At 42.4% G+C, this 12,464-nt stretch overlaps 1 protein-coding gene across 3 annotated transcripts in view; it reads right to left on the reverse strand.

The window, feature by feature from the left end:
- The window catches only part of galk2 (galactokinase 2), a 208,299-nt gene that overhangs the window by 168,257 nt on the left and 27,578 nt on the right, over nucleotides 1-12,464 (reverse strand). For all 3 annotated transcript variants that reach the window (XM_038813254.1, XM_038813256.1, XM_038813255.1), the window contains 2 exons: nucleotides 12,082-12,205; nucleotides 2,546-2,636 (listed from right to left, as the gene is read on the reverse strand). In XM_038813254.1, coding sequence (XP_038669182.1) covers nucleotides 2,546-2,636; nucleotides 12,082-12,205 — 215 coding nt within the window. The remainder of the gene's footprint in view (nucleotides 1-2,545; nucleotides 2,637-12,081; nucleotides 12,206-12,464) is intronic.

Genomic DNA, 12,464 nt, shown 5'->3' on the forward strand with positions numbered 1-12,464 from the left:
GAATGCAAGATTAATTCACATTGCCATGGGAACAGGGCACAGGAAGCCATTGTTGAGATCGGGTTATAGACTTCCCTACAAACCAATGAATATCACAGACAGTCAGATAGCAGAGGTTGTGTGTGATCAGCTGAGAGAAAGGGCTGCTTGGTTTTACAAGCTACCACAGCCAGATGTGGGAGAGTGATGATCCACAGTTGAAGAAATGCATTCTGCAGCCATCTAAGGATTCCAGGACATTGGTTATGGCATGACCACAGGGGAGAAGAATCATCGGAGCAAGTCTTATTGTTGGTGATGGATTTAAGAAACCCTGCAAAAACTAAGAGAGTCTGAAGACAGTCACTTAGATAATCTTTATTGTCACAAGTAGGCTTACACTAACACTGCAATTAAGTTACTGTGAAAAGCCCCGAGTCGCCACATTCCAGCGCCTGTTCGGGTACACGGAGGGAGAATTCAGAATGTCCAAATTACCTAACAGCACGTCTTTCGGGACTTGTGGGTGGAGGCCAGAGCACCCGGAGGAACCCCACGCAGACACAGGGAGAATGTGCAGACTCTGCACAGACGGTGACCCAAGCCACGAATAGAACCTGGGACTCTGGCGCTGCAAAGCAACAGTGCTAGCCACTGTGCTACCGTCCCAGCCATTCTACCTGGCAGAATGAGGATATGGGAACCCATTGGAAGTTGGGAGTAACTGTGGGTTGTAATTCTATGGAGAGTGCGGTGGGTGATGAGGGGAATGTCACTCTCTGCAGTTTGAAATGAAATGAAAATCGCTTATTGTCACGAGTTTAGGGGCAGCAGGGTAGCATGGTGGTTAGCATAAATGCTTCACAGCTCCAGGGTCCCAGGTTCGATTCCCGGCTGGGTCACTGTCTGTGTGGAGTCTGCACGTCCTCCCCCTGTGTGCGTGGGTTTCCTCCGGGTGCTCCGGTTTCCTCCCACAGTCCAAAGATGTGCGGGTTAGGTGGATTGGCCATGCTAAATTGCCCGTAGTGTCCTAATTAAAGTAAGGTTAAGAGGGGGTTGTTGGGTTACGGGTATAGGGTGGATACGTGGGTTTGAGTAGGGTGATCATGGCTCGGCACAACATTGAGGGCCGAAGGGCCTGTTCTGTGCTGTACTGTTCTATGTTCTATGTAGGCTTCAATGAAGTTACTGTGAAAAGCCCCTAGTCGCCACATTCCGGAGCCTGTCCGGGGAGGCTGGTACGGGAACCGTGCTGCTGGCCTGTTTGGTCTGCTTTAAAAGCCAGCGATTTAGTCTGGTGAGCTAAACCAGCCCCTAAGGTTGCCTAGAAAAGAAAATAATGTTTAGTGAATAGTATTTTAATCATTTGTTGCAAAGGAAAGTTTTTAAAAATGAAATCTTGTTGTCATTCTTTCAACGAATAGCTAGACGTTGGAATCTCTTCAAATTTATGGGTCCTTCCAGATATTATACCAGGTGAATTTTTTTAAAATTGAGGTGTTGCTTAATCAGGAATAATAGAGATTTGCGAGCATATGAAAGATAGGCGAGATTGATGCAAGCGAGGACACACAGAGAAGAGTTTTGAATTATTTCAAATTTGAATGAGTAGAATTGGAGAGGGAGGTGAAGGCTTTGTTGAAATAGTTAAGTCTAGAGGTAACAAAGGCATGTATGAGCATTTCAGCAAAGGTGAGCTAAGACAAGGATTAGATATGGAGGTGAAAAAAAGTGATCGGAGTAATGTTGCAGATATGTGCTGGGAAGCCCATCTGTAAATACAACCAGTAGGTTGCAAACAGACTGGTTCAGACTCAAGACAGTTTGCCAGGGACAGAAATGGAGTGAGTGCCAAAGGAACAAAGTTTGTGCTTAGAACAGTGTCTTCTCTCTTGCCAACAGAATCATAGCCATAGAGTTTTACATCACAGAACTAGGCCCTTTGGCCCATCATGTCTGTGCTGGCCATCGCATCTCTCTATTCTCATCCCATTTTCCAGCACTTGGTCCGTAGCCTTCCTTAGAAGAAATTTCTGTTCATCCAATACTGGATGTCAGACAAGCAGTTTGGCAATTCAGAGACAGTAGCAGGATCAAGAGAGATGACGGAGAGGTAAAGCTGGGCATCATTGGCGTACATGTGGATAAAGGGTCCACAACTTCCTTTTTGCTGAGTCTTCCTCCCACCAATGACTCATACCTCATACCCCTACCATTGCTGAAACCCTCAAACCTTTTGTCACCCCTAAAAATGACTATTCCAATGCTCTTCTACCAGCCATCAACTTCCACCCTCTCCAGACTTCCATTCATCCAGAATTATTACAATGGCCAAATAGTCTTTTGTTGATGTTAGTTGAGGGATAAATGTTGGCCAAACACAAGGACGACATTCGTGCTTTGCTTCAAAATAGTGCCAAAGGATTGCTTACGTTCGTCCGGCTGAGGGGACAGATGTGGCCTTCTTTTCACATCCCATGCGATAGACGACACCTCTACCAGTGCACTTGCTTTATACTAACCTGTACAGAATAACCTGTACAGAGAAATAATTGTTTTAACTTACCTGAATTCCTTTAAATCCACAAAGAAAGTAGTTGTGCCATTGAGGTTTAGCTGTGTCAATGTGGATCTTGTTTATGTCAACATTATAGTCCCTATAGAAATGAATGAAGACCAGTGTTAGAGTGACTATGTTGTAAAGCATAGCTATCTGCTGCCACCTACTGCTTTGCAACAAAGGTTGTCAATGAATTTTCCATAATACAAGTTCCAAAAGAAAATCCACAAAGGTATTTAGTGAGCTCTCGGCTTAATTTAAAAGCTATGACATGTTTTGAAATGGATTCCCGGTAGCCGTGACAGGCAGCATTACGGGTTTTAAGTGATCAATTTGATATAAACATTTTATAGCTGGAAATTTAGCTTTTGATATCCGAATGGAGTTTGAAAAGAATGCAGGAAAACAGAAAACATTGCATTTTAATTTTTCAAGAGATAGATTAATTTTCTAGTGATTAGAAAACTAGATTCCTTACTAAGTTATCTCTATATCACCAATTTCTTATTCCCCGTTACCCAAAGGCTCCTGTATTAAAACCCTTCCAATTAACAATGTGGGCTCAAGGTGCACAAGCAGGCCAATCCTCCTATATAATCTAAAATGTCCATAACCACACCCTAGAATTAGAAGACCTCCAATTATCACACTAAGATACCCATGTTGTTGTATGAGGTTGTAAGATCAGAACTTTGTGTGAGGATTCTCCAAGACCCAATGAGCTACCTATTGCCATTACAAGGGGACATAAATTTGAGATGAATGGTGGAAGATATAGGGGGGGTGTCAGAGATAGGTTCTTTACCCAGAGAGTAGTGGGGGCATGGAATGCACAGCCTGTGGAAGTAGTTGAGTCAGAAACATTAGGGACCTTCAAGCGGCTATTGGACAGGTCCATGGATTACGGTAGAATGATGGGGTGTAGATTAATTTGTTCTTAATCTCGGACAAAAGTTCGGCTCAACATCGTGGGCCGAAGGGCCTGTTCTGTGCTGTATTTTTCTGTTTTATGTTCAGTTATTGCACATATTCAAGTCTTCTATCAAGTGCACAAGTATATAGACAATGCCTTTAAAGAAATCATACCTCCAAAAGATCACATTTTTGTCATGTTAGGTACAAAAAGTCACTCAGGTAATTCAAATATCCAGATGATTAAATGTGAAAAAAAATTAAAGTGTAGCAAAAAGTGCCAAATAAGAGCATCTTTAAATACCATGTTCAATCTCAGCTACATTTCAAAAGGTTTTACGCACAATGAATTAGGTGACTTCTGCAATGGTAGGAAACGTAACAGTTGCATGCCCAGCAGAATTCTCCCCTGCAACTGCCCCCCCACGATGCTGAATAAGGTGGAGATTATATAATATAATAGCAGGATGGGTATCCAGCTTCTTGGTTTAAACACCTTTTCTAAAAGACAACACACCTCAGCCTATACAAAAACCTCCTGAGGATTGCACGCAAGTTCAACCCAGATTGTAAGTGGCTTCAAACAACCATCACTGGAGTTAGATGTTAGCTATCAGCTGAGTCAAACTGATACATGAAGGCCTCATTTGATATAAATAATAAAGGAAAAACATTTTAAAAATCAGCAGAAATTCCTTAAATCTTTTCCCAAAACTACCATTGCCTAACAAGCAACAACTTATATTTACATAGCATCTTTGGTGTAATAAACGGTCCCAAGGCATTTCAAAGGAGCGTTAAGCAACAATTCATGATATCAAGCCACATTAGGCCAAAGAAACCAAAAGTAGGTTTAAATGTGTGTCATTAAGGAGGGAAGCACGGCAGACAGGCAGAGGTGTATAAGGATGATATTCCAGAGTTTGGGACATAGGCACATCCACCAATAGTGGAAGAATAAAATTGGGGATGCATAACTGGCAAGAATTAGAGGAACAGAGAGATCTCGGGAGGGTTGGGTGCTGCAGGAGATTAAAGAGATAAGGAGGAGCGTGGCCATGGAAGGATTTTAAAACAAGGATGAACATTTTCAAACCAAAACAGTGCTTGATCAAGAAAAAACGTAGGTGAGCAAGAGAAAGGATGGGGGAGTGAAACTTGCTTCAAGTTAAGACACGGATAGGGTAATTAGCCATAGAGATAATTGTTTATATAGCTTGAGGGACACCACTCTGCATCAAGTGTGAGGCAAGGTAAGCAGTCAGGCCTCCATGAACTACACCCAGTAGTTGCAACCTGCAAGTAGCACTCTAGCCCTCTAACTAACTGAGGAAACCATCAGACACCATCCTGACTTGGAACTATATCGCTGTTCCTTCACTGTCACGGAATCAAAATCTTGAAACTTTCTTCCTTACAGCACTGTGGGTGTTCTTACCTCAGATACATTGCAGCGGGTCAAGGTGGTGTCTCACCACCACCTTCTCAAGGGCAAATAGAGATGAGCAATAAGTGTTAACCTAGCCAGCGATGCTCAGATCCCATGAACAAAAAACCCTACAGGCAGCACAACATTGGATGACCTTTACTTTACGGAGAGCAGAAAGAGAGAAATCAACCAGGATTGCATAGGAAGAGTCAAGCTAGAGGTAATAAAGGCACTGATGAGGGTTTCAGCAACAGATGACCGAGATGGAGCAAAGTTGAGCGATGTTACACAGGTAGAAATAGGTGGTCTTAATGATGGCATAAATACAAGATCGGAAGCTCATCTCAGGATCAAATGTGGCACCACATTTGCGCCAAACCTGGCTTTAAATTGCCAAGGAGATTGATGGAATCGGTAGCTGGGGAACAGCGTTTGGAGCAGGCCACGCCCCACCAGTCCCCCCCAGTGCTCACTGACGCCCCCTTGGCCAGTGGCACTGATCCCGGCAGAGTGTGGCACCGCTGGACACAGTCCGCAGCCGGCACGCCGGCTAAGACTACATGTATCCAGCACCGTCAGGAACTCAGGCCATCGGGGGCAAAGGGTCGCAGGTGGGCCGACTGATGAGACACCAACGGCATTGCGACTGCACACGGCGTGCGTCACGATGACGCCGGTTTGGAGAGGGTGGAGAATCACAAATCGGCGTCAAACTAGCACCGGCCTCGATTCCAGCGTCAGAATCGATTCTCCGCCCGATCACCGATTACAATTTCGGCATCGGGCAACAGAGAATCCTACCCAGCCTCAATCTTCCCAAAATTTCAAAGGAGGAAATTTCTGCTCATCCAATATTAGATGCCAATCAGCAGTTTGATGACTTAGCAATAGTGTAGGATTCAAGAAAGATGGTGGTAGTACAAGCTGACCAATCACATTGCACAACAAATTTCTTGGCTACATCTTGTTGGCATTTTATTTCTTTATTATGTAGAAAATGAAGAAAAGTACATAATTCTGGAAAAATATCACTAACCATGCCCATGGTAGTGGCTGTTTAATATTAGAAATATCTAAAAGAGGCTTCCACGCCATTCTAAGGCTTCATTCAAAAATATCTCCTAAGCTAGACAGCTAAGAGCTGCTGTGGACAAGATTTACATGCATGGTAGAGATGCAGCATGAGCACTGTAGTTTTCACTTTGCTCTTGAGAAATTTCCACACCCTCAGTTACAACCAGGCACCATGTTTATAAATGACTGAGGGACGAACAGTGGGAAAAAGAGTAATTACATTTATATTTTCAGTGTTTCATACAATTTAAATTATTCCGTAAAACAATTGAGAAAATTGTGTTGCCTCGAGTAGGGATTTTATTACCTTATAGAAAGTGTCTGACGTTTCTGCTGGGGTCAGAGAAGGATATTAAAAAAGGTTTCATGCTAGCTGTATAGACAGTGCAACTGGAATCAGGCCCATCTCACAGCACGGTGGCACAGTGGTTAGCACTGCTGCTTCACAGCATCGGGCACCCAGGTTCAATTCTAGCCTTGGGTGACTGTCTGTTGGAGTTTACATGTTCTCCCCGTGTCTGCATGGGTTTCCTCCAGGTGCTCCGGTTTCCTCCCACAGTCGAAAATGTGCACGATAGGTGGATTTTCCATGATCAATGCGCAGGGTTGCAGGGAATGGGCCAAGTTAGAGTGCCGCCTTGATGGGCTGAATGGTCTCCTTCTGCACTGTAGAGATTCTATGCAAAATGTCCAATGGCTCACATGTTGGTCACTGTGGACTCAATAGTAGAGAGAACGTTGTATTGGCCAATGACGTGCCAACACTGGTTTCTACGAAAATTATACCTCAATTAATGTAAATATTTTACAATATTTAAATTACTTTTACAATAAAATGTAACAGAAAAAGACTTAACATGGGAAGGAAGGGGAATAATAAAGTAACTGAATCGTAAAGTAAATAATGTAAATTCACCTTTTTAATTGCTACTATCATTTACTTCTAAATAACTAGAACTTTAGGAAGGAGAAAACCAACCGCTATCTCCATTTGAAGCATGCTTTAAAATAGGTTAGCAGTATTATAATAAGTCATTCTGCATGAAGAAGGAGTATAATATTTTTTATTTGTACCCATAAAGTGATGTTTTTACAAATGTCCTGAATAATTTCTGCAGCACTGAGCAAACTGTTGCAGCATTTTGATACAGCAAGATCAAGATAAATATCAGAAACACCATTCCGGGGTCTTACACCCATTAGCAATGCCATATTACCTGTTATAAACAAATATACATAAAGAGACGCAAATCCTTCAAATATTTATTCCTGTTCACCTTTGTAAAAAAAAAAATTGACAATTTTATCAAATATTGCTGGGACAAGTGTTGTACAAACCTTTTTATATTTTTCCAATTAAGGGGCATTTTAGCATGGCCAATCCACCTACCCTGCACATCTTTGGTTTGTGGGGGTGAGACCCACGAAGACATGGGGAGAATGTGCCAACTCCAGACAGTGACCCAGGGCCGGGATCAAACCTGGGTTATCAATGCAGTAAGGCAGCAATGCTAACCACTGCGCCACCGTGCCTCCCCATACAAACCTTTAATTAATAGAAATGTAATTCGTAGAAATTACAGTGCAGAAGGAGGCAATTCGGCCCATTGAGTCTACACCGGCCCCTGAAAGAGCATCCTACCTACGCCCACACCCCCATCCAATCCCCGTAACCCAGCAACCCCACCTAACATTTGGACACTATGGGGCAATTTAGCGTGACCAATCCACCTAACCCGCACATCTTTGGACTGTGGGAGGAAACGGGAGCACCCGGAGGAAACCCATACAGACACGGAGAACGCGCAGACAGTGACCCAAGCCGGGAATCGAACCTGGGTCCCTGGCGCTGTGAAGCAACAATGTTAACCACTGTGCTACCGTGGAGCAAGTAATATAGAAAAAATGAACCCATTATTTATTAATGCACAAATTGTTATTGCATCATTAACAAGACACCAACTAGGAAAACCAATGGCTAGAAAAAGCTTTGGAAAGACCTCATTTTAAATCTTTTAGGTCCATTCCCTGCAACCCTGCGCATTGATCATGGACAATCCACCTATCGTGCACATTTTCAACAGGTTATAGATTGGCCAGGTTGAGGAGTCCATTATTTTCTCACAATGTCAACATCAAGCATACTATTAGCTGCCTTAAATGTGCAAATTCCTTTCTTAATAAGCATCACAAATCCTGATTTTAAGCTGGGTGGGAGTGCAGCCTATAAGATCTGGAGAGGTAGAGAGACTACCAGGGTGGTGCCAGCATGGAAAACAAGTATTACCTTTTATTTTTTATAATCTATAATCTTTACTATTGTCACAAGTAGGTTTACATTAACACTACAGTGAAGTCACTGAAAACCCCTAGTCGTCACACTCCGTCGCGTGTTCGGGTGCACGGAGGGAGAATTCAGAATGTCCAATTTGCCTAACAGCACGTCTTTCAGGACTTGTGGGATGCATCTATGGAAATAGTTGAAGCTTATCCATGTGTAAATAGTTTTAGTTTTACTTCTTATTTTCTCTTTTTTAACTCCCACTGTTGTTCATATTTATATTTGTCTTGTGTACCAAAAACTCAATAAAAATATATATTTTTTTAAAAACTGACAAAGACTGGCTACCATTTCTACCCACACCATTCTCGTTGAGTGGGCAGGATTAAAATAGAGACTAGTGCTTACTCTTGACCTCTTGGGTTCAGTGTTCTAATTTTACTTCACTTTGAAAGCAGGCATAAACCAAACTTCTAAATATGCATAAAGTGCATAAAATCATTCCCCACCACCACTGTCAATGCCCATTGTGACTGATCTAGGTGCCAGCCATGTCTCAGTTAGTAGTGTTCTTGTCTCAGAGTCAGAGAGTTGTTTGTTCAAGTCCCATCTCCAGAGACTTGCAGAAAAACATTGAGACCGACAGTCCAGTTCCATAATGAATGAGTGCTGAACAGTCAAGAGGTCTTTAGATAGGATATAAACTGAGGCCCCCTCTGCCTGCCCTCTCTGGTGGACATAACAGATGCCAAAACACCACTTATTAAGAGCAGGGGAATTATCCCCCATATCCTGGTCAATATTTGCCCTTCAATCAACATCATTAAAAACAGGTGTGTCATTATGATTTGCTGTTTATTGGAGATTGCTGTGCACAAAATTGGATTGGCTGCTGTGTTTACTACATTACTCCAGTGGCTACATTTCAAAAAGTACTTCATTGTCTGTAAATAGCTTCAGGGCATCCTGAAGTCATGAAAGGCACCACACAAGTACAACTCATCCTTTTTTTTAATCCCAAAATCCCAGGTTTCCACCAGAAGTGACTTAACTGTCTCAAAAGAGAAAGTTGCTTCCTTTTGGTCAAAGACTGAAATGTTAGATGCTTAGCCTGAGTACGACCAATTTTTATCTATTTTTAACCTGAATATAACAAACGCATTAAAACTCAGCACAATGTGCTTTTAAATATTTCCGAATTGAGCTTTGTTATTGGACCAAGCCACATACAAGTAGACCCCACAGATGGTAGGTTTCCCTTCAAAAGCCGGGGCGTGCTACTTACTTTGTCACTTGTTACAGCCATGGAAACCATCAAATTCAATGCCCAAAGTGGGATTCTCGTCTGCCAATTTTATTTTCTTGCACTGTTTTTCTCCATTGCCTCATGAACCAATACCTGGTGTTCGAATCCAAAACGGTGTCCCCATTCAAACTCCAATTTATATAATGTTCATTAATCTCCACGCATTTCACACATGCACTCTAAGCCTATAAATCTGAAACAAATGGTGGTACGGTAAATTCACTGATCTAAACTCGTCAATTGTGGTGTGGCAGCAAATTTTAAACCAGTTCACAGGTGAGAATACAATTTATAAAATACAAGCATGGATGGAATTTAACAAACTGCAAATCAGTAGGAAAATTGGCATCTGTGGGCACCTGGCCAGGTGCTGCACCAGATGTGATAACTTTTTTAATGGATAAGTACAGCTACAACACTCCAGAAGCTTGATACCACCGAGGACAAAGCAGTCTCCTTGATTTCTACCCCTTCCACAAACATTCATTCCCTCCACTTCCGGCGCACAGTAGCAGCAGTGTACCATATACAAGATGCACTGTAGGAACTCATCACGGTTCCTTAGGAAGCACCTCCAAACCAACGACCGCTACCATCTAGAAGGACAAGACAGCAGATACCTGGTCACTCACCATCCTGACTTGAAAATATATCGGCATACCTTCACTGTCGCTGGATCAAAATCCTGGAATTCCCTCCCTAACAGTGCGTGTACTCATACCTCAGGGGCTGCAGCTTACTACCAGCTTTCTCAAGGGCAAGTACGGATGGGCAATAAATGCTGGCCTAGCTAGCGACGTCCACATCCCGTAAATGATTTTCTTTTGAAATTAAGTAGCAGCGGTCACTGGAAACAACAATAGTAGCAGATGGGAACGGAGACTAAGCACAGAAAATTGGATTTAACAACAGTTTAAAAAGCACATTTATTCTAAACGCAAGAGCTCAGTTAAACATCGTTACTTATTGTGCATTTATGAAAATGTAGACTGAAATTGAGATTATATTCAGACAGAAAGTGCTGCAAAGTCTACACTTTTGTCATGCAGAATGGTCATGAGATGCCAGAGAAGCGTTGGGGCCCTGTCTGAAACAACATAAAGTGTCTGAACAAAATGGTTTTTCGATATTACACGCTCATATTATGATGCTTGAATTGATACTTCAAAAACTATCCAGAAATAATGCTAAATTGTGAAGGTACACCTCACCCTCTTCCCACAGCGCCTTGCCATGCATTCGCAGAAGGTGTAACGCCGACCCCGTTACCTCCTCCCTCCTCACCATCTCGGGCCCTAAAAACTCTTTTCAAGTGAGGCATGCTTCACGTGCACCTCCTTCAATCTTGTTTATTGCATTCGCTGCTCCCAGTGCGGTGTACTCTATATCGGAGAGACTGAAGGCAGACTGGGTGACCACTTTGCAGAAGACCTCCGGTCCGTCTGCAAGCAGGACCCAGACCTCCCTGTCGCTTGCCATTTTAACTCACTGTCTGGTTCTCACGTCCACATGTCCGTCCTTGGCCTGCTGCAATGTTCCAGTGAAGCCCAGCGCAAACTGGAGCACCTCATCTTCAGATGAGGTACAGCCTTCCAGACTGTGAACTCTCTCCGCCACCTTTACCCCATTTTTACCCCCCCCCCCCCAGCCACTTGGGCCAACTGTTCCTAGTTGTCCTTTGCAGGTTGTTCATCTTTGTTCTGCCATTCACACATTTTATTCTCTTTATATGTCACTATCAGCACCCTTCTTAACCTTAATCAGTTCCATTTACATTCCTTTTATCTTCTGTCCTCAACACCTTTGTCTACCTCCACCTATCACTGGCCCCTTATCCAGCCCCATCGCTCCACCCCCACTAAAGTATAAATCTGACCCCATTTCCAATTCTCTCCAGCTTTGACAAAGTCATCCAGACTCAAAACGTTAGCTCCTTTTACTCTCCACAGACCTGCTGAGATTGTTCAGTATTTTCTCTTTTTTGTTTCAGATTCCAGCATCTGAAGTAATTTGCTTTTATCACATTTTGTTACTTTTCCCACTATGTGTACTGGGATTTTCACAACAACTTCATTGCAGTGTTAATGTAAGCCTACTTCTGACAATAATAAAGATTATTATTTCTGAGTTAAAAGGTGCCAGGTGGCTGATTTCTAGGTTCTCTATTAACTGGCTGCTTGGAAATCCAAACAGCAATCCAAAGTAGTCTGGCTCTAATGTTTCTTCTTCCCTCCATGGGTAAATCCCTGGTCTCCTTTTGGCACTTCTTCCAATAGCATGGCTTTGATCAATAATGGGCTTGGTGAAGAAATACACAGATTCAAACCAGGATCTTACATCTCTGGGTGCACCCACTGGCCAACTATACTTTAAAAGAAGTAAAACAAGAAAAATCTTGAAAAGTTAACTTCAAACATTCTTCACAGAAATTAGAATTTAGCACCGTCAAGACTTTTCAGTAAACAGAATGGTCCATTAGGAAAGTGGAATGCAAGCTGCTACAGTTTCCTTTAACTCCCAATTCAAATTAAATTGCTTACAGGTATACAGGGTTAGTGTTTGCCAGCTGGATGAGCTTTGTTTTTGTTGGTGTGACAGCTGCCAAGATATCTTGTTCTAAAGCCATTGGAAGCACAGCATAGCCACAGTAATCAATGTGTTCACCTGCAAAAGATATAAATGATTAAAGTTATTTTCATTCACGCATACATCTGAAGTGGTTAAGTACTTTCCAAATTTAATATACTTTACTAAAGTCAATATTTCAGAGACGGTCATATAAAGTATGATTCCACATGCATAATCAAAGAGTTTGAAGTATGACCAACTGAAATTGAACAGACTCCATTAGTTACTGAATAATATTGGAAGGGAATATTCTCAGTTCAAGTTTCTCTATTTCCTGACAATACTGAGTCATAAT

The sequence above is a fragment of the Scyliorhinus canicula genome, chromosome 12 (assembly GCF_902713615.1).
Source record: "Scyliorhinus canicula chromosome 12, sScyCan1.1, whole genome shotgun sequence".
In the NCBI taxonomy this organism is placed as follows: Eukaryota; Metazoa; Chordata; class Chondrichthyes; order Carcharhiniformes; family Scyliorhinidae; genus Scyliorhinus; species Scyliorhinus canicula.